Here is a 22877-nt window from a genome sequence, read left to right on the forward strand (position 1 = left end):
TTTCCAATCAAAATACAGCCAGTTAAGCTCAAATCTGATCACCTGGACACCTACTAGTATTGTTTTTATCGTCAACACTTTTTATGAGCCTCAATCCATCTTCATTGATTGCCGGTATAATAATTTGTCTTTATTGATGGAGTATGTGGATGATCTTGAGTACGATTCGTATCTTGTTCCATGTGCACTAGTTTTCACTCCGTCTCGTGTAACAATCCCAATTTTTATATTAATTTTTGACAACATATTCAATCGCGATTGAAAAAAATTAGAGGATTTGTTTTTGTTTACATTCCTAACGAAATCTTTTCCTTAATATATAACAATCTCAAATATCAAAATCAATATAATCTACTCAATTACATCTCATTTATCAATCCAATTAATCTGGAATATTGTATCATCAATATTACAATAATATTCACCATTTCATGCTAACATAATCTATATATTATCATGGTATGCATGATATCGAATGATAAACTTTAGGTTTTGTAAAATAAATTAATTAGTCTCTATAGTTTCAAAAATTATATATTTGACCCCTATGTTTATACTATTGATGACTTAGTTCTTATGAATATGAATGTTGTTTCCAATTTATCTTATTATTTTTTTTAAATAAAAAGAAAAGAAACTAGATAAATCGAGAAGATTTGACGAGGAAAACTGATTTTTTTGGAAAAAAATTAACAGGTGAAAATAATATTTAATTATTTTTATGTTACAGGGATATATTCAACAATCTAATTAATAAATTTCAAAGATTAGGCTATAATCAATTTGATAAATTACCGCCCCCAAAAAAAAAAGGGTTTAGGTTCAATATTTATATTGAGTTATACTGGAAGGTTCAATAATCTAATTAATAAATTCCTCATTAGTTTAGTCTAGTCAATTAAATCTCATTCATCAATCCAATTAATCTGGAAACCATGAAATCTCGTATCATTAATGTCTCAATAATATTCACCATTTCATGCTAACAAAATCTATATATTGTTGTGGCATACATGACATTGATTGATAGATTTTTCTTTTAGATTGAAAAAGTTTTAGAATTAATCATAAAATTATGATTTTAAAAGAGTCGTCATCTAATATTATGGTCATTAAAAAATCTATGGTCTGCGAGAATCTTGATAAAGAAACTAGTTGTGTATGGTGAAAATGTATTACCCCTAGTACAACCTACCTATGGTAAGCTGCATTGTTGATTTATTGTTTTTCTAAGTCATGTTTTTATTCATTGGTCTATCTAAAGATCAATGCAGATCTGTTTTCGTGAGAAAATTTATACCTTGTCAGGCTAAATCATAGCAATTCTAGAGCCCAAAATTTAACATCGCGCTTATTTCTACTTTGTATCTTTAATATCTGAGAATATAATTTACAGCGCAATCTTATACCCTCAAATAATAAAGTCTACAACTAATTCCTAACACTTATTGCTATTAATTAATTTAATTTAATATTGAGAGTATGTATTACATTGTAAAATTAATATCCCAAATATTAATTAAAAAAATGATTTTTATGGTATTTTTAAAATTTTGGTCAAATCCTAATAAATAATAAACTAGTTATGATACCCATTTTTTTTTAATAGATAATCATAAACCAACTATGATACCTATTTTTGTATTTTTTTAAACATGATAAAAATACATTTTGTTTGCTTTTTTATAAAATATATATGAAAAACTTTTAGAATTTGTTCGTATGCATAAAAAGAACATATTTTTATATTTTTGAAATGAATAGTTTTTGAATTTTTTTAAATTTTAGAAAAAAGTAAGTGTTTTTAATACTGAGATAGTATCTTACTGAGATAATATCTTACAGTGTAAGTTTACAACTTCATACTAAGTGAAATTATTGGAAAAACATATAAGGAACCCAAAAATAATTTTAAAATGATCCCTTAATTTTTGTTGTTGTTACTAGCAAATACCACTCCTTTTGTTTTGGATCTTCCAAATCATTCCCACAGGAGATCCGAACCCATTTTTTTTCTGATCCTTCGATAAAAAGATTCATTCTCTTCATAAAAAATAGGAGGTAGAACCAATAAAAATTTCTTTTTCAATTCATCCCTGAAGTTGAATACCTCATTCAATAATTGTTTTTGATTCAATCCGTAGGAATCAATAAAAAAAGCAAATCCCTTATGATACACCAGATCCGGCTCGGTTATTGATAGAGTGAATAGATCAGCCATTTCTTGAAATCTCTCTTCTGATTCACAATCGTGGTGTAACTTGTATCCCCTTTCTAGTTTCAATCATGAAATAGATGAGATAAATCAAAAAATAGATTTTTTTTTCAAGAAAGAAATCCTATTGGAACTGTTTATATCCAGTTCATCCTTATAATTTTTGGAAATTATTTGGAGCTTGTTTGAAAAAAGCATAAAAATTGCTAGAAAATCAGTAGGGCCTATTTGTCAAACACACCCTTAACTAAATATTTAGAGGCCAAGAAATTGTCCTAAGGTTGTCTTTGACAAACATTCCTTAAGAATATAAAAGACATTTTTCTATTTGATAAAATTTTAACTAGCCAAACATCCTCTTATTTCAGGAATAGGCTCAGCCCAACCATATGAGGTAGGCTTCCTAACCTGAGACTTACACCAAGAAACACAACTTAGAATGGGCTCATCCCAACCACTCAGGATGGGCTTGCTTGCCCATTACCTAAACCCAAAAACACAACCCAAAAACCAAACAAAAAATGAAGTTAATCTAGGGGTTATACTAGAAATCGATGATGAACATTACGAAAAGATGAAGAACCTAAAAATCATATATTCAAAACCAGACTAGATCACATCACATTGGAGGCATAGAGGCATTTAAGAACATCATTAAAACAAGAATTTGCGGGTTGGATTAACACAACAAACAACTAAATGTCATGATTATTTGATTTTATGAAAAATACAAAATGAAGCACTGAAGATAAAATGCCAAGATTTCAATGTTTTTAAGCCATTTAGACCCTATATTATTGATCAACAAGATTATACTCATGTTCAGGAAACAATAATTAACCAAAAAGACATGAAAATCATAGACCTAAAGGAATCTTCAATGGATGAACATAAAACTCAGAAACCTAGAATCAACCTAAGACCTAAAAAATATACAAAACCCAAAAAAGCAACCTAGGCCTTACAAATTTAGCCCTATCATGCTCAGTATAATTTGTTTGACCCATCCAAAACAACAAGAAACAAACAATCAATAGCAAAACAAGTGAAGTCAATAATGACAGCAATGAAAATTACATCTCCCTATGCATAAACATTGTTCCATTAATTATTTTCATTATCCTAAAGCTCAAACAACATGCTTAAAACTTATATTAACCCAACAAACTACCCTAAAACAGCTTAATTCATATTAACATCAATACTTAACATACCTTGCGATGACTTCAAAAGTGACTAACTAAACATCAAAGCATGCAAAACAACATTAAACATTATCATATAACATACTATTATCACATTTAAACAAATTAAACAATGCAATCTAACAAAACTTAAGCACATATAAACTATCTTTATAGCATGCTTAAACTTTTAAAAAAAATCATGGATTTTAAACTAGCAAATAACTTCAAATAAGACTTAAACAAACATTTAAGCAGCAATTTAAAGGAAAAATTAAATAAAGGGGGAATGGGTGTGCTCATTGAGCTACACCCCCTCATCAAAGTTTAAAGAATACCTAGTCCAACAAAATTGCTTCTTGGATAGGGATTTCTGAACCAACTTTGAACTTGTAAGGGTGGCTTACTTAAGGTTTTTTTGTTGTTTTTCTTGGTTGGCTAATGTTTTGGTTAAGGGTTTTCAGGTTTAGTAGTGTAAAAGGGTGTAGTTTCTTGGTTTCCCCCTCTTCCATAGCTTTTGACATAGATTTTTAAATGGTAATAGAGATCATCTAGAGGCCATGAGTTGAACAAACCTCACCATTTGATATCGAAGACTGAACCCTAGACATCCATCGAGGTTGAGGATCATCCTATAGTGTTTGAGAGCTGATAAGGAAAGTACACCAACTTTTTTTTGTGGTTTCTAGCAAGCATATCTGGTTAGGGTGAGAGTTTTGGCCTCTTATAGCAGCGCCTTCATGGCTGTAAAAAAGCCTTTGTTTTATTTTATTTGGGTAGAAGTACATTGTCAAGACTTGAAAAAGGTGTGTTTCTTGTTTGAAATGAGGGAGAGATGAAGGAGATTTTAGGCTTGGAAGATAGCAACAAAACTAAGTCTTAATTGTGGTTAAAACAAACTATTTCATTTAAATGAAAGGTGTTGTTTTGATAATCCTAGATTAATTAGAGTTTTAATTTTTCATTTTAATTTCATCTTTAATTTTTTAAATTTGTTTAATTATACCCTCAATTGAGTCTAATTTTACTAATCAATTCAATTTTACCCTTGTGAAGTTTCAAAAGGACCCTACGATTTTAGCTCATTTTTTAACTTAGTCCCAGGTTTTGGATATTTTTAATCTTGTCCTCGATCAACCTTTAAACTTCTAATTTCTTTAATTTCATCCCTATTTTAAACCGAATTTGGTCCCCGAATATGCGTGCCTTTTACAGAGGGATTCTTTGTCTTAAATTTCTTTAATTTTGCTCTTAATTGACCTATAAACTTTTACATTCTTACAATTTTGCCCATGGTTTAATCCGATTTGGTTTGTAAAAATTAAATATAGTCCTCTAAAATTCTAATATTCCCAATTAAGTTCAAATTAGGCTTTCAAATTTAATTTTTTACCAATTAATTCTTTAATAAAATTAATTTAATCCATTAAAAGTTTAATTAAGTCCTTGAACTTAATTAATTCTTTTAATTTTCTCCCAAATTAATTTTTAAACTTAATTACACCTTTAATTAGGCTTGTGATTAAATCAAATTAGCCTATTAAAAATCTAATTAAGTTTTCAAATTTTATTTTTATGCAAATTTGTCTGATATTTGCTCAAGTTAACCTTGAATCTGCATTGTTATTCACATTTGGGTCCTTCAAGGGTGCAATTAAGCTTCTAATTTTGCACTTAAATCCCTCCTAACCTGTCTTTGGCAATCAAGTTGCTAGTCCTCTTTTATTTCTTTATTTATTTTATTTGTTTTATTTTTTTACTTTATTATTATTATTGTTGTTGTTATTATTTTATTTTTCATTTTTTAAAGGAAAGCGATGATTTTAGAAGAAACCCAAAGTTGGGATATGATTTATATTATATTATTAAAATAATGTAAAACTTGAATGAGAAAAGAATTAGTATAAGGTGAACACAAATTGTATTTAAAATACAAGTTCTTCTCTAGTAAGACATTAAATTTCATGTAATTCAATTTACATACCAAAAGAAATAGTTAAAATATTACAATTCATTACCCTTAGTTACAAAATAATATATGTTTCTTTCTTATTAATTAATATAAAGAAGTAATAACAAAAGTTCATTCTTGATGTCCTTGTGGAAAACCTATAACAAGAATAAACATGACAATATATTAATCTTCAATGTGGATTTATATTGTTTCAAATAATTTTTATGGAGTCCATTTCCAATTATACTTTGTTCCTTTTATTTAAATCATCCAAACAATGGACTGAAATATTTTTCATATTCCTTTTCTTCTTCAACATATTAAAATTTTATTCTACAAATAAAAGGATTCATTCAACCTCTTTTACATCATTCATTAATCTCATAATACATATTGATCAACATAAATATACAAAAAGTGTCATATATTCAAGCATGATTTATTCTATTGCTGTGAGGGTCCTGAAAATAAGATGAATTTTTTATCAACATAATTATCAATAAATGCAATGTATCATTTCACTACACCCATATGACAATATTTCTTCTATATATTTTATGAAGAATCATTAATATCTTACATCTCCATATTCATCCAATTAATTTCAATCTTAGCCATTTCACTAGGGTTCTACTCCCTCATTAGAAACACTAATTCATTCTTTCAAATATCGGGTACTAGTTCATCCGCCTAATTATTGGATACTAGTTCATCCGTCTAATTACCGAGCACTGGTTCATTTGTTGACAACAAAATATAAAATTGTAAAATTTCTAATTAAAATTAATACATGCTTTCAATTAATTTCTCTACAAAGATTCAAGGTTTCGGACACCTACCTACCGGTGATGCTCGACTAGTAGCTCCTTGATGTTGTTTGAAGCCTTCAACCTCTCTTGTTTCATTTAAAAGATCTCAAGATTTCAATACTTCATCACAATTATAAGAGAATCTTATATTACTATAAAAATTTCCCAACAATTAAAGAAAATTTAAATCCTTTACATCTAATTCAACACATCATTTCTTTTCCACTATTTAAATACAATTCATTAATTTCTTGAAGCTTAAAGTTTTATTTCTTCCATAGGTCATTTGGCCGAAACTTCCCCACCTAAGAGGAAGTTTGATTTCATTTCCGCAATTCCTTCAAGGTATAATTTATTGATCCACCACGTAATCTTATTATGTCATTTCTACTCATAATTAATTTCATTTAAATATATTCCATGGCCAAATTCACCTTTATAAGAGGAGGATAAATTCCTTTTCACTCTAAATTTTAATCCATCATCCAAACTTAATTCATTCATTTAAGTAATGAAAAATCTTCAATTACATCAATTCAACCCACCCTCCAAATTCTTTACCCTTGCTGAAGGTTCAAGTAAAAAGGGTGACATCATAATTCTTCAACTTTTCACTTTATTAACTTTAACCCATTTATTTTTCATGCCAGCAAACAATATTCTAGCATAACTTCACAAATTACATCAACCATTTCTATTAATCTAAGAATTCTATAATCACACATAATAACAACTAAGCAGCCATGCATGAAATTTCACTAATCAACATAATAAGATCATATTTACTTATAAAATAACAAGGGATTAATAGCAAACTCAAGATGGAAACCACTCTTTATCCCTCTCTTTCTTTTTTTTTTCTTTTTTTTTTAAATTACTCATTCTTCAATCACCAATTAATCAAGCATAACTAAACATAATTTGCTTGTCATTAATTCAACAACCTAATCACCTAAAAAATTCACCTTTAGCCGAAATTTCCATTACCAAAAGGAAGGAATATATATATATATATATATATATATATATATATATATATATATATATATATATATATATATATATATAGTCCTACATCTAATCACATACTCGGTTATCTATTTCTTTATTTTTGGCCACCAATAAAATTCTTTCAAATCCCTGTATATCTTAGTGCTTCTTGGATGTACAGTAAATCTAGACTCATGAGCCTCCTTTAACACTTCTTTCTTCAGCACTTTATCTTCAGGAAGATACATTCACTTTTCTATGACCACCATTCCATCTTTTAGTATCTGGAAAGGAGTTTCAACTCCTGATTCTACTTTATCCCTTACCTTTTCAACCTCAGCATCCCTAATTTGCGCCTCTAGTACTCTATCTTGAAATAGTGACTTGATTTTTAACTGAGCTAATAAAGAATCCCCAGGCCCAACCTCTATTTTAACATTTATCTTTCCCATATCTATTAGCTCTCTGCTATCACATTCATCTGGATCCATTGCTACAGCTTTATTCTTACGAGTAAGATCATTTGCAACGACATTAACCTTTCCCATATGGTAGTCTATCACACAATCATAATCTTTAATTAACTCTACCCAACATCTTAAAAATCTATACTTGAGACGCATATAGATAATATCTTCACACTTTTAAGGCAAACACAATTGCAGCCAACTCTAGGTCATGCACTGGATAGTTGACCTCATGAGGCTTCAATTGCCTGAACGCATAAGCAATAACCTTTATGTGCTGCATTAACACATATCCAAGTCCTCTATTTGACATATCACTATAAACTACAAATCCCCCTATCCTCGATGGAAGAACTAATACCAGAGTAGTAGTTAGCTTCCATTTCAACTCTTAGAATCTCTCTTTATATTCTCTGGTCCACTCCCACTTAGTTCCCTTCCGGGTCAATCTTGTTATCGGAATGGAAATGGTGGAGAACCTTTCTATAAACCTCATGTAGTACCCCGTTAATCTGAGAAAACTGCGGATCTTAGTTACATTGGCTGGTCTCTCCCATTTCAATACTACATTGACTTTCTGCGGATCAAAAGGTATTTCATAAGCTGAAATCACATGTCCCAAGAAGGTTACCTCCTTCAACCAGAACTCACACTTACTTAACTTAGCATACAATCGATACTCCCTTAAATTTTACAGTATTAATCTCAAATGTTGCTCGTGCTCTTGGTCTGAACTAGAATAGACCAAAATGTCATCAATAAATATTATTACAAACCTATCCAAATATGGTCGAAATACATGATTCATTAAGTCCATAAACACTGCCAGCGCATTCATCAGTCCAAATGGCATTACTAGGAACTCATAACGTCTAAATGGCATTACTAGGAACTTATAATGTCCATAACAAGTCCTAAACGCAGTTTTTGACACATCCAATTCCTTAATTCTCAATTGATAATATCCTGACCTTAAGTCTATTTTTGAAAACACCCTGACTCCTTTGAGTTGATCAAAGAGATTATCTATCCGTGGTAGCAAATATTTATTTTTTATTGTCACCTTATTAAGCCGTCGATAATCAATACAAAGCTTGAGAGTTTCATCTTTTCTCTTTACAAATAACATCGGAGCTCCCCAAGGTGAACTAATAGGATGTATAAATTCTTTTTCTAACAATTCCTGTAGCTTTATCTTCAACTCAGCTAGTTTCGCAGCCCCTATCCTATAGGGTGACTGAGCTATAGGAGTCGACCTGAGTATTATATCAATTGAGACTTTCACTTTCATTTTGGGAGGTAACCTAGGCAACTCCTTAGGAAACACATTTGGAAACTCCTTTACGATAAGAATGTCTGCCAATAACTCACTTGCTTTTCCCCATCTTTCATGTAAGCAAGATACACCTTGTATCCTCTTTGTATTAATTTCCTAGCCCTTATTGCCAAAATAATACAACTTGGTATGATTTTTCTTTCTCCCTGAATATCGCTCTTTTCCTATCAAGTCCCTGGATAGTTACTGTTTTTGTAAAACAATCTATGTGGGCTTTATACTTACCCAACCAATCCATGCCTAAAATTATTTCAAAATCATACAATTTTAGCAATAATAAATCTACCCTCATTTCTAACCCATGAATACTAACCTTGATTCCCTTATATACAAAATCAATATTCATAGTTTCCCCTAGAGGCGTACTAATAGTAAGCCCTTTATCTACCTTACTGGGACTTTTTCCTAGTTTCTCTACTATCCGATTTGCCGTAAAAGAATGGGTTGCCCCATGATCAATCAATGCATATACAAATTGAGAATAACTTTATAAAAAATAAATTACGAAACTCAATTTTTAATAAACTCAATATTAAAGGATAAAACTAAAAAAAAATCAATTAAAAAAAGGACCCAAAAAAATAACTCGAGTCAACTCAGGTTAACCTGCCAAACTCGCAACCTAGATCATGAGACCAGTATAACCTAATATAAAGCAAATTGAAACAAATTATGAAACTCAATTCTCAATCAACCTAGTATTAAAAGATGAAATTGAAAAAACAAATCGATTAAAAAAAAGACACAAAAAATAACTCGAGTCAATTAGGGTTAGCTCGCCAAACCCATGACCCAGGTCATGAGATAAGGATAACTCTTAGAAAAAAGACCAAAACAAATCACAAAGCCTACTTCCCAATCAACCCAATATTGAAGTATGAAATTAGAAAAAAATCAATTAAAAAAAAACAACTTGAGTCAACCAAGTGAACCTGTTAAACTAACGATCTGGGTAATGAGTTTGAGATAATCTCATAAAAAGTAAATTAAAAAAAATAAAATTTAATTCTTAATAAATCTAATATCGAAAGATAAAATAAAAAATAAAAAAATAATATAAATTAAAAAAAACTATTTACAAGATGGGCTCCCCTTTAGTTTTTGTTAATAATATTAATAATTATAAACATATAATTGTATCGAGATCCGGGAGGACCAGAAAAAGAGGAATTGTAAGAACTTAGGGCCAATTATATGGGCCCATAATAAAAAATGCTTTTCGGTGAGTTTATAAACAGAAGAGAAGCAGGTGCAGCAGGGTTATTGGTGTATTTACTTTTTATTTTAAAAATATTTTTATTTTTTTATTTTAAATTAACTTTTTTAATATTATATTAAAAATAATTTTTTATAAAAAAATTTTATTTTAATATATTTTCAAATAATATTTTAAAAAATAATTATTATCTTAATATCCACGGCGAACAAATGTTGAAACGATTCAGGCTTGAATTCCCCTTCTCTTCAAGTTCAAGTTCAAGATCCAATATCAATAATGATTCTTTGTTTCCTTTCTTCTTCTTCTTCTTCTTCTTCTCCAGACGCTTGAGTTCCCTGTCTTGTCATCAACGAATTTCTTATATATATATTATCTAACAGTTCTCTTGTGCTGTGTAGTTGTGGAGTATTAATGCAGAATAATGCAACTTCAGCCCCCCCATTAGCTGACGAGGAGGAAGAAAGTTAGGTGAAAAAAAATGTTGTGGAATCTGTATGTACTTTTGTCTGTCTCCGTGTCTTTCTTTCAAGTTCAATTAATATTGAATTCTTAGTTGGCAGCATGGAAATTCATTAAAATTTTTCAATTTCTGTATCTTGGGCTAGCCTTATTTGTAATTATTTATAACCTATGACATTGATTTGAAAGAACAGGATGAATTGAAGAACATGCATGCTGTTACAACAATGATACTCCATTGTGGATGAGATGAGTCACTCATCTATCATACACGTTTCTCAGGCCACCTTGAATGCTGGGAGTGGCTCTCCTGGATTTTCACATGATCTTAATTGGGTTCTAGCTAGAAAAGGTGTTACTGTGAAGGATAAAAAGCCTTTAGAAACTTGAGTCATCTTGAGCTGCAACAGAAAGGTGCAATTGCAGCAGGCGGTGAACTTCAACGCATACTGTTACTATTTCCAATGATCTTTCTTTATACTCCATCACTGTGTTTGTCTTATTTCTTTATTTTTTTCATTTGTTTCTCCTTTCTTTTGGAATCTTTGTCAGGAGTTCCCATTCATGTTAGGGGGAGTCTTCTTGGGAGAGCTTCCGAAATTTCCAAGCCATAATTCAGTAAACTTCTCAAACAGGCATGTTTTTAGTATGTGTTGTAATGTTTTCATTTTCTTGCGGTCTATGGACCACACCTTCTATCATATTCAATCTTGAAAGCATACCAATTTTCTTCGTGAGGCACAAGGGTGAATTTTGATAAAACAATGTTTATATGGGAATAAGGGCCAAGTCCTTCCTTCTCTGGGGTGGTGTTGTAGTTTACAAGTTGTAGGTGAATTTATTTATAGACACAGTAAGAAATAACAATTTCTGCAATTTATTGGGACATGTTACTATTTTCCTTTGATCTTTTGATGTTCGGGTTCAGTCCAGAAGTACTATGCCTGGTTCACTTGCTTTCTATCAAGTCGCTGCTGGTCCTTTTCTACTTATTTTCAAATGTCTGTGATCTTGCCCTTGTCAGAAAACTGTATGTATAACTTAAGCGATTTGGAAGTTGAAACATGAAATGGTTGCATGACTATAAATACTTGCATAGTTGGAACAAGAAGAAGTTCCAGGAGTCCATCAATCCCCAGTTTTACCAAGTGTTAACCACAGACAAGAACTGCAAGCTAATCCAAATCTCTCCTACATCAATTTCTGTCCTCCCAATCTTTGGTTAATAGAGGAATCTTTCTCTTGAGTAGCCGGATCAATTAATTGTCATGGAAGATATTATTCACTGGTTCTTGTAGCTATCCTTTGGTATGCTGTGACATAAGATGTCAGAACTGTAATAGACAGCTATGTTCCTGTGTATTTTTGGAACATATTTTTTTATGCTTGTTTCTTTGCTAAAAATAACCTTTTATTTTTTTTTCCATTTTTTTCTTATTAAGTCACAACTCACATATCTTCCATCTCAAACATTTACATTCATGATGGGGCGATTGGTTCATTGTCAAACTGTAATGCAAAAGTCCGTGTAATAAGTGATAGTCCTTCTGCAATATTACATCTCTCCAATGTTCTTTGGAAGACACCTGCTCGTGCTGTTTCACATGACTGTTGTCCTTTGACAGTTTATGTTGCTTCATCTATAAGGTGATATCAAATTACATGCATTCATTGGTGCCTCTAGGGTCTTGCATTAAATAAGCTAAGTTGCTTATCCTAAGGTTGCTTTTTAAATTGTTGTCATCATAATAAATACTTCTCTTAGTCATTCTTAGATTGCCCATGCCATCCATTAAATGGTAAGAGGTGGTGCGTGGGTTCGGACAGTTGCTAGAAAAATAAATAAATAATGTGGCATCTTAAATCGGTAAGGTAGGCAATAATCTGGGACTGAAGGATCCCCGCCCTTCTTTCTGATAAAATCTATAACCTAAAAAAATTGGGGCTAAGGTATAACAACTCTACTTGCTTTTACTTTTCCATTATATGGTAAGATACTGTTTTTTTCTCTAATCTTCCATGATGTTCTTTGATAGAAGTGCATATTGATGAAAACTGATGCTTTGTTTATGAATTCTGTATCTAAGGATTACATTTTGGTCACACAGTGAAGGTGTTGTGGATGCTGTTGGTCTCGGAGCTCAAGGAAATAGTGGTCTTATAGCTGCAGATATTGAGCGTTCTTCATTTATTTTATGTGGTGAAGCGTCTGCTGATACCAGTGGAATTAAAGAAGCACTAGCCGCCTTGTCCGGGCCTATCATAGCTTCTAGAGGAGGCATTCCTTTATTGGCAAGATAAAATTCTATTATCTGATTTCATCAGATAATGCAATTAAATGCAATGTCTAATGTACGAGATACATCTGGACTTTGTGAATTTCAGGCTTCTAGTTTCTGGCAACTCTGTGATTGTTATATTTGCTCCTGAAGATACCATTCAGACCTGTTCTGGTAAACTGGTATCTGCAGATGCAGGTGTAATTCTTTCTTCTCAAGGTGTTGTGCCATATTTTCAGACAAGGAATTCTGGTGAACCTGGTTCTTTCAAATTCCCATCTGCTATTGTCTTTGCAACTTCTGACAGGTAGCCAAATCACTTGCTTTCAGTTACTTCTCACTGTTAATGGCCTAAAAAAATATGGCTTTCTTGTATGGCCTTGAGCCTGAAATGTTCTTGCACCACAGAAATGCAATGATAACATTTGATCAAGCAGTGGCGGAGCTAGGATTTTAGGTTTGGGGGGCAGATGAATATCTTCAGATGAAAAAGTTATTAACATATATGAAGTAAATAGTTGGAAATTGCATAGTAGGGTTTTGCAGGTAACTGTTTAAGGCTATTTTGTATAAAACTTCAAAACTATTTTGCAAAACTCAATTTATGCAAGGGACTTTTTTATATTATATAGCTATTGTGTGTTTGGCGATAGCATAAAAACAGCCCAGTTCCTTGGGGATGTTCCTCATGTTTCTGAGGAAGTTTTCCATTCCATGGAAAGTGTTTTGGGAAAATGATTGTATAAGTTGTTCGTTGTAAGAATGCTTATTTATGTATCATGGGCTATGGTGGCATTCGACATATTAGAAACACCACTAGCAAAGTTCACAATGATGGTTGCAGTTGAACCATGGCAATAATAACTTAGCAACTGTAACAGGCAATTAAACGTTAGGAATTTAAGATCTTCCCAGATTTAGAGTCGATGCCTTCAAGATTCTTTCTGTTAGATACCTCTAAACAAACAGACAGTCCAAGAGAGATAATTAATCTTCTCTTTAAAATAATCAAATCTTAAATGGGCCTTAATCCAAGTACTTTTGAAGCTGTAGCTATTTGGCTAAGAGTTGCTGATGGCAAACATGTCATTAGTTGACAATGAGTAGAAAAAAGTGCAGCTCTTTCCTTAATTTAGTTGCATAATCACCTAGTGATTGTTCAGGCACTGTTCTAATATGGCCTCTAGTGATAGTAAAAATTAGTCCAAAGAAAATTTTTATTTGTTGCTTTCTTCCATAATGCTTCAGTTTACATTTACTTTCCGAGCCATGAAATTTTTTCTTCATATATATATGTATCCGTTTATCCTTTCTTGTTGTTGGAGCAGTTCCAGGACCATTCCCTGTATATCCAAGTTATCTCCTTGCCAAGCAGCTTATCACTTCTTGGCTGGGTATCAAAATGGAAAGTTTGTGCCTGCATATAGCGACAGTCCTTCCATTGACACATTAGAATTCGCAAAGGCTCTTTCATCAGAGGTAAAGAATGAAAGCCTGCTTAATCATCTAATGTCTACAGAAATTATCAGATATCCAATTCTGTTAACAACTATTCTAACACAGATATGTAAATCGATTCATCTGTTCATGTTGAAAGACAACCAAATCCCATCCTTACTGGTTAATGTCAAGGAAGGAGAAAAGAGTCTTACAGGCAAGGGCAAAATGGATGACTTGAAATATTTAATATTCCATCTGTAGGGGTCATCTTTCGGATGAATTATTTGCTTATGAGAGAAAGTGCATTTGATATTGTCCATGGCTATTAAGTTTATGCGATTATTTGTGCCTCATAAATATAAATATAAATATATAAGTGTGTGTGTGTGTGTGTGTGTGTGTGTGTTCTTGTGAATAAAGTATGTTTGATTCCTCTTGTTATGGGATGCCATAAAACCTGGATTATAGGAGAGAAGTAAATGGTGCATGCAATCTGCTTTCTTCATCCTTACGGCTGGGAAAGGATACCAGGTGACAAGGGATATCTCACAGTAGAATGATGCTTCCAAGTATTAAAATACTATGTTTCTGTCTATATTATGTATCAAAACTTATTATAAAAACTTCATCCCTTATCCAAAAGAAAAAAAAAGGCCATCTCCTCTCTCTTAAGAGCTTGGATATTGTCAGGATTTAATTTGGTATTATAACCTACACCATAACTTTTGTCCCAGAAGAAGCAGCGGAGACATCAAGTCCGATCAGATGATGATTTCTCGCTGCATTTTTGGGTAAAAAAGAAATCGTATAACCTTTACTCTTACATCTTTAGTTATTAATCTCAAATGATTTGTTGGTTGATTTTCCAGGACATCAGTTTCTGACATTCGTTCAATCATCTCTGTCAAATAAGGTAGCTCCGTACACGAGTCTCTGTTGAGAGCTAACCTACCATGGTGTTTAATGTGTATATCCTCAGATAAACTAAAGTTCGATTACAATTTTAAAGCTTGAACAATTTAGTTTGTTCAAGCTAAACTATAAATTCTCATTGTTATGTGAATAATTTAGTTTGTTCAGATAAACTAAAGTTCGATTGTAAAAAATAGATTGAACAAAAGATATAAATTGTAGCTTTTCTCGAAACTAAAATTTTACCATAATTTGAGATAAAGAATAGTTTAAATAATTTTTGAAGTAATAGAATACCTGGAGATATTTCTAATCAAACGGAGAAATCATTAATACAAGAATGGGAAGACAGAGATGGCGCAAATAAAGGCTTAACTCTTCTGCACCAATTTCAATACAAGCGCATTTAGCAAGCTAGTTACTGTATCAACTGCTACATGACATAATCAATAAACTGTTAAACTTGGAAAAAGAATCACAATCACAGATCTGTGCTTGACAGAATGCATGTTTAATAAAAGAAACCCTCTTTATAATTGCAAGCCGTGATCTCCCAGGTGGAGTGATCTATCTGTTTCTTGAGTACTTGCTGTCAAGTTGGCAGGTGATCTCTTGGACGGCCTCTGACTGGCCAAGGAGGCCAGCTTCACAACTCTCTTGGTCCCCCAGCTGCACATGCCAAATGCCAGTACTCTTGTTAAAACCCACTTCGCTCTTCTTTTCTATCTGCTTACTCATGCATTGAACATAACTGTAGAAACAAGAGAATCCAAACCCCTCGTTCATATCATTATTAAAATGCACTCCAGGTTTCTTGATTTTATTGCTATAAATTAATATTTTCAAGATATATAGGATGAAATTAAGATGGTCTGTGTACAATCTGATATCGTGTTCTCTGGTATCCATTATTGTGTTCATGTACTTGGCATATCTTGCAAAGCAAGCTGCCAATTCTTAAAGCCATACATTGATTGCTTCAGTTTTTGCAGTCACTTCTTTCTAATTTTATTCAAAAGCTCTGAAAGCCATACTCTTCGTTCATGGCCCAAGGCAGTCACTGTAATCCTTTTGTTTTCAATAATATACATGTATGATTAGATTAGTAGCTCGTGAAAGGGAAAAATGATCTAATCCCATAGGTAATATCAACGAAGCTCATATGTTCAATATAGAAAAAAAGCTGAATCGTGACGTATTTAAGAATCATTTTCTAATGAATTATATAATGTCAGCCATTGGATTATAATAATAAGCATGATGAGTAGTGGAATAAAACAGAAGAATAGAAGAGAAGAACCTTGATGAGCCGACAGAGTCAAATCCCAGATGCAGTGCATGGAGAAAGTAAATTGAAAATCACGAAAAGTAGTTGACTTGCAGAGTAGCATTAAATTCTGAAGTATTTCCAGCTATACATCATGTTAATGACTCAACTCATCATAATCATCAGCAAATAACAATGCACAAACCACAAAGTACTCCACCACCTTGCCAGCTATAACTTATAAATACTATGAAGATGTTGTGTCAGTATTGGCTCATATGAAAGATTACATGCTGTCTCCTTCTCTATCTTCATTAAATAGATAACCAACCAAGCAAGCAAGCATGCAAATTCAAACTCAAAATGCTAGCTGCGCCTAGTTTGCTACCAAACTCACTACAAAGGAACCCCACCAAGATTTAATGCCATTTTTCACAATGGAAATCCTTTGTTGGCTCTTTCCAAACTCTCGTTTCTTTTCTCTGCTACTTACAGTACCTACCACCTCCCCAACTATCACCAGCCACGATCCTTTAATGCTCTCTCCCAGTTAAATACTTGCATATTTCTTTTTCATTTTGCCTTGCTCATTTCTTCTTCTTCTTTCTCTAGCGAAGTTAAAAAACATGGCAACAGCCGCTTCTTTCAATCAAACTTCGAAGACAGTTTGTGTAATGGATGCTTCTGGGCGTTTAGGTTCTTCCATTGTGCACAGGCTCTTACAGAGAGGTTACAGTGTCCATGCTGCTGTCCAAAACCATGGTTTGTTTGGGTTTTGTTTTTTGCCTTAACTCTTATTCTCTTGTAATTTTTTCTTATTATGAATCATATCTTGCTTGGTATTCGTGATCGTCATATGCCTCCTAATGAGTTCCCCATAGAAACTTTAGATAGATATTTCCTGGCTCCTCTACCTTATTACTCTACAATCGAGCCAATCGTGTCTTCATTTTTTATATGATTATAGAGCTAGATTATTCGGTCCGCTTCCATCAACTTCAATTAATTCAAACCCTGATGGAATCATGTATTCCTCCTAATAATTTTACAAAAATCAACTTGCTCAGTTTCAACTAGAATCGAATATATATTAGCCAAAAGGGAGACATTAATATTGGAGAAAAAAACAATATTATCATTTACCCCGCAAAGAAATGGAGATTCTTCTCCTTACAGTGCTGGTCATACCAAAATATAACACCACTCGCCTGCTTTATGTATGTTTCCCAAGGCTAAGTGTGCTATAGTTATGTGAGTACTTGTTTTCAACGTTCATGGTAATTCGTACCAGTGTATGTAGAATTTGTTTTCTAGTTTTCACATATTATTATTATTATTCTCATGTATGGAATTTGTCTCTCGCGTTGTTTATTGGACAATTGGATTTGCAGGTAAATTATGGCAATCATTTGAAGGATTATCCTGCAACAACAAGAAATTGAAAGTTTTCCATTCCGACCCTTTTGATTACCACAGCATAATGGATGCCTTGAAGGGATGCTGTGGCTTGTTTTATTCCTTTGAGCCCCCCTCAGATCAACCCACCTATGATGTATGCCAACTCTACACTCTTCTTCTTATATTAGTGCATCAGCGAGCGTGCACATATGAGATTATTCAAAAAAAAATAATAAATAAATAAAAGAGAGAGGGATAGAGAGATCAGAGCGATGTTATTGATACATAAAGCCCGGTTGATTGGTGCAGGAATTCATGGCTGATGTAGAGGTGAGGGCAGCACACAATGTATTGGAAGCATGTGCACAAACAAACACTATAGACAAAGTTGTCTTCACTTCCTCTGCAACAACTGTTCTATGGAATGACAGTCACAGAAAGGCACCTGATCTGGATGAGAGAAATTGGAGTGACCTGAATTTCTGCAGAAAGTTTAAGGTATTCAAGATCTTTTAAATTCTAAACGCTTACACTTCATCTCAATCGGTATTTGTAGCGTGTGGATGCATACGTTTATCGAAAGACTAGTCAATATTTCTATTTTACGGAGATGGAAGCACCACAAAAGGGTGCTGATTTTTTTTTCACTTTATCTGATTTATTGTTTGCCCCTATGAATTTCATGCCAGTGCAAGTATAGGGCACAGAATAATCACATTAATCATAAATTTAGAAGATGATGTTGGCTGATTATTATTTTGTCAACATTTTCTGGCTATTCTACTCCCTATATCATTAGCTTAGTTTGGTAAGTAATGGGGTGAGGTTAGTTAAAGAATAATATAAATTATATTTAGAAACCTCACGTAATAACTTGAGTTTTTGGGTTAAGATAAGTATTTGACATATTATCAAAGCTTTAAAGATCAAACAGTCGTGAGTTCGAATCTTATCATTGTCATTTTCTCTTCTAATTAAAATTAATTAACAGCATAAAATAGTGTGAGTTTATGCAAGTTTCAAGTCCAAAGAACTTTTATTTAAAAAGATATGTTAAAAATTAATACTAAAAACTTAAGCTTTTGAATCGAAATGATTATTTCACGAAGCTAACAATAGAAAAGCATAAATATTCCCTTATTCTTTCATCCAACTCTAGTTATTATGATTAATAACCATGTGGAACCAGATATGTTGACCTGCTTTAAACTTGTAACAGATAAGTTTTGATTGACGAGATTTACATTTTTGAGCAGCTATGGCAAGCACTATCAAAAACGCTAGCTGAGAAGACAGCATGGGCTCTAGCAATGGATCGAAGCATCAACTTGGTGACCGTAAATGGAGGGCTCTTGATGAGTCCTGATCTAACAATCACAAATCCTTATTTAAAAGGAGCAGCTGAAATGTATGAAGATGGTGTATTTGTTACTGTGGACCTCAGGTTCATCGTGGACACACACATCCATGTATTTGAAGACATTACATCTTATGGAAGATATCTCTGCTTCAACCATGTCATCAAATGTAACGAAGATGCTGTTAAGCTCGCTAACACGCTGTTGCCACCGTCCGAATCTTCACTTCCTCAGAGGTTGGTTTTGACATGATGACTTGTTATTATCATTTCTTTTGTGGCTTGAAAATCTGATCAAATGCCTTCACAGCACATGTTTGGCGGAGTTCAGATAAAAAACTAGCTAGGAGTATGAGCGGAAAAGAGTCAAATTTTCAGAAAGTAGTGTAAAGTGCATGAACTTGAGCTTGTGTGGATAACAATGGAAGTGTTCACTCTAAGCATTAACCTCTTTGAGATACTTGCAAGCCATGCTTGAAAGCCATGCTTGAATATATAAATCAGCACTTCTCTAATCTGCGGTGTGTCTGTGGCTAAGACAGGTGTGCGTTTTGTGGGTGTTTAGTGCAATAAGTAACCTTTTCTGTTCACTTGGTTTGCAGTTTGGAAGATACAAGAATCCACCAACAAAGGATAAGCAATAAGAAACTAAACAAGCTAATGGTGGACTTTGACAGTAAACTTCGAGTTGATTGATTGCAGCACAGATGGGCAAGCAAATAATAACTTCATCTGCGCTCCCATTTTTTTTCCTTCTTAGATAGAGATGTAATGTTCTTTACTGTTACATTTTCTAGGTTAAAATGAGCTTCCACTGATTGGAGGCTGCATATTCTGTGTAGAGTCCTTGTTTCTGGCAAGGAAATACTTGTACTTTACCATTTGATTTTATGTCGAGTTCATCAGCAATGGTTTAACTACTCAAAACTCTTTAGGCCTGTCCAAGTTTCCTTTGATTCTTAACTTATCAAGGAGATCAATCTGATAAAAGTATGTTCAAATCAAGGTTTTTCCTTGCTATTCCTAAAGGGATATACGTAATCTGATCTCCCTCCTAATATATATGCTTTCTTGGATATATATAGCAAAAAAGTAAAAATACACGAATAATCAAAGGAAGGACATGACTCAAGAATACATCTTCAGATAGGCCTATTACAGGCACTTGCTGGATTAGAAAGCCTTTGATTATTTAACTAAGCACTGGTGGATTGTGGCATCGGTTAACTCAATATTTTTTAAGGAAAACGGTTCCCTTTGTATTTATTTAATGGAATGAGTTTTTAATTTGTCTCTGTCTATGTTTAAGTAAATTCAAGTGAATCAATTAAAAAAAAAAAGATGAGTCGAGGCTCTCTCCTATAAGAAAAGAAAAGAGAATCGTATTGCTAATTCATACTCTTATACTTGAAGAATCTATCCGTGGGATTTATTATTATTATTATTATAAATCTAACCCTTTTGATGTGAGAAATGACAAAGAAAGCTTTGTAGATGTTGGTCTTAATTATAGTTTTGAAGCCCGGCCCGGCAGGTTGACCATAGACTTGGCCGATCTAGGACTGGAATCGGGCTGTGTTGAAAAAAAAATAGAAGAAAAAAAAACCCGGTATGACCCGGTTGATTAGGCAAGACCTGGTCAAAAATTCAGTTGCAACTTATTGATTTTTTTTATTTATTAAAATAATATTGTTTTGATTTAACCCAGTCAAAACCTGAAATTCAAATTTTGAACCAGACCGGTTATCGAATCAAATCTGAAAACCATGTTATTAATAACATGAATAAAGATGAACAATAAGAATAAGAGGAAACCTAGAACGATGATGATAGAAGAACCTCAAACTATTCAAATTCAAGACGAGCGAGCAATAAAATGATATAACAAAGAGGAATCCAATTTTATCTTTCAACTAGTTATATTAATATAAAATAGACTATATTTTTTTTAGGAAAAATTCTATTAGAGTTTTCTTTGTATAAATACCTTATCTAAATAGCTAGTGTCAAAAATTATCAACACAAAAATAATTTAGGCTTACTATTCATTAATTTCATAAAAATAAAAACATGATTACACACACAAAAAATTACAATATCAAAACATTTCCTTGAAAATATACAAAATTTCTCAAAATAAAAAAAAAAACCTATAATTTCTTTTAGATTTTTTTCACAAGCCCTATACTATTTTTAGTTTGAATACATATGACAAATTATTTACATAATAATATTGATTAGATTAACAAAATTCAACCTAAAATGAAATAACTAAAAGGATATGGAATATGATATCAAGATAGAGGTGATAAATGAAAAGTACTTTTACAATATATAGAAATATAGAATACAAAACAAGTATACATTTTAAGTAATAGTTTTATCAAAGTCTAGAAATAGCACAACATTAAGAATCCTTGAAATGAGTATATTTAAGTTATACCATATTTTTAATTTATTTCATTCACTTCATCGATTGATAAGCCTCTTTTTTTATTATTATTATATTTATTATAGAACCATTTTCATGTTCAACTAATATTTGATTAACTATGCATCCATTTATTCATTTTAATAATTATATCTCGTGTCTTAAGACGCATTCTTAGTTATTACCATTGTAGTTGGCTCAATTTCACATCAAAGTCATTGCAATTATGGTTGGCTAATTGAAATAAATTTTTAAACTTTTGAAAGATCATCTTGCAATTAATTTTGAATTCTCCATTTTATTTTTACCCTTTTATATTTAATATTTGAGATTGTGACCTACATGCGAGCTATTTTTTCAATATTAAATTAACTTATTTCTTTAAAAAAAAACAAAAATCTTTCTTTCAAAAAATACAACTTTATTTTAAATTGTGTATGGTTAAATTCTAAAATTTTTCATGCATATTTTAAAATGAAATAAATTGCATTTTTATCATACTTTAAAAAATATAAAAATCAATTAATGAATATCATAACAAGTTTGTGATTATCCATAGGATTTGATCAAAATTTCAAAAACACCACAAATGCAATTTGTTTAATTAATATATGGGGTATACATTTTACAATGTAATGTATATTCCCAGTATTAAATTGAATGAATTGACAAAAATAAAATGTTAGGAACTAATTGTAAACTTTAATATTTGAGAATATAAAATTACACTATAAATTATATTCACATATATTAAAGATAAAAAATAAAAATAAATACGTCGTTAAATTTTAGGTCTTAAAATAGTTAGATTTTTAGCCTGATACGACAGAAACATCCTTACATGAATCATAGACATGCCAATGAATTGAAACATGACATAGGAAAAATAATCAATTAATAATTTAGCTTACCATAGATAGGATGTACTGAGAGTGACGCGTGTTTTCCATGCACAACTAGTCTCCTTACTCAGATTCTTGTATAAGTGGTGACTCCTTAACCCTTCAAATAATAGTTTTATGATTAATCTCAATACATCCAAAATCACTTTCGATTTAAGAGGAAGACCTGTCATTCAACGGCACGCACACCACGACAACCTCTATTACTCATTGAAAGTCCACTTTCAATTTAGAAGGAAGACTCGTCATTCGATATCA

The 22877-nt window shown here is 32.0% G+C and overlaps 2 protein-coding genes and 1 long non-coding RNA gene across 7 annotated transcripts; all 3 read left to right on the top strand.

Moving 5' to 3' along the window:
- The first annotated feature begins 10252 nt into the window (after positions 1–10252).
- On the top strand, positions 10253–11265 carry LOC133669276 (uncharacterized). Its single transcript, XR_009833862.1, has 2 exons — positions 10253–10666; positions 10828–11265. It is a non-coding gene; the product is annotated as an uncharacterized LOC133669276 (long non-coding RNA).
- Positions 11266–11274: 9 nt separating this feature from the next.
- Positions 11275–15418, top strand: LOC133669274 (uncharacterized). Of its 5 annotated transcripts, none has more exons than XR_009833861.1 (4): positions 11275–12985; positions 13066–13219; positions 14241–14391; positions 14476–14665. XR_009833861.1 is itself a non-coding variant. In XM_062089347.1 (4 exons), exons 1-4 carry the CDS (start codon positions 12972–12974, stop codon positions 15234–15236), a joined length of 471 nt encoding a protein of 156 aa, XP_061945331.1. In that variant the 5' UTR covers positions 11275–12971; the 3' UTR covers positions 15237–15418. The 5 variants fall into 5 exon arrangements, 4 of the variants coding, with proteins under 4 accessions (XP_061945331.1, XP_061945329.1, XP_061945328.1 ...); XM_062089347.1 differs by lacking the exon at positions 14476–14665 and adding exons at positions 15087–15143; positions 15222–15418 and having other exon boundaries at positions 11275–13219; XM_062089345.1 differs by lacking the exon at positions 14476–14665 and adding an exon at positions 15087–15418 and having other exon boundaries at positions 11275–13219.
- A 1374-nt stretch (positions 15419–16792) lies between these two features.
- On the top strand, positions 16793–20224 carry LOC133669502 (cinnamoyl-CoA reductase-like SNL6). Its single transcript, XM_062089671.1, has 5 exons — positions 16793–17293; positions 17923–18083; positions 18239–18427; positions 19186–19523; positions 19889–20224. Exons 1-5 carry the CDS (start codon positions 17158–17160, stop codon positions 19980–19982), a joined length of 918 nt encoding a protein of 305 aa, XP_061945655.1. The 5' UTR covers positions 16793–17157; the 3' UTR covers positions 19983–20224.
- The last annotated feature ends 2653 nt before the right edge of the window (positions 20225–22877 follow it).

Source organism: Populus nigra, chromosome 12 (assembly GCF_951802175.1).
Source record: "Populus nigra chromosome 12, ddPopNigr1.1, whole genome shotgun sequence".
NCBI classification, from domain to species: domain Eukaryota; kingdom Viridiplantae; phylum Streptophyta; class Magnoliopsida; order Malpighiales; family Salicaceae; genus Populus; species Populus nigra.

What these genes read in the sequence shown, in the direction of transcription:
- LOC133669274 (XM_062089344.1), top strand. Translation starts at nt 12,972, where the DNA reads ATGCAATGTCTAATGTACGAGATACATCTGGACTTTGTGAATTTCAGG. An exon ending in GTCTTTGCAACTTCTGACAG is followed by an intron (nt 13,220 to 14,240) that starts GTAGCCAAATCA and finishes TTGTTGGAGCAG; the next exon opens with TTCCAGGACCATTCCCTGTA. An exon ending in CAAAGGCTCTTTCATCAGAG is followed by an intron (nt 14,392 to 14,475) that starts GTAAAGAATGAA and finishes ATTCTAACACAG; the next exon opens with ATATGTAAATCGATTCATCT.
- LOC133669502 (XM_062089671.1), top strand. Translation starts at nt 17,158, where the DNA reads ATGGCAACAGCCGCTTCTTTCAATCAAACTTCGAAGACAGTTTGTGTA. An exon ending in TGCTGCTGTCCAAAACCATG is followed by an intron (nt 17,294 to 17,922) that starts GTTTGTTTGGGT and finishes TTGGATTTGCAG; the next exon opens with GTAAATTATGGCAATCATTT. An exon ending in GAATCTTCACTTCCTCAGAG is followed by an intron (nt 19,524 to 19,888) that starts GTTGGTTTTGAC and finishes CTTGGTTTGCAG; the next exon opens with TTTGGAAGATACAAGAATCC.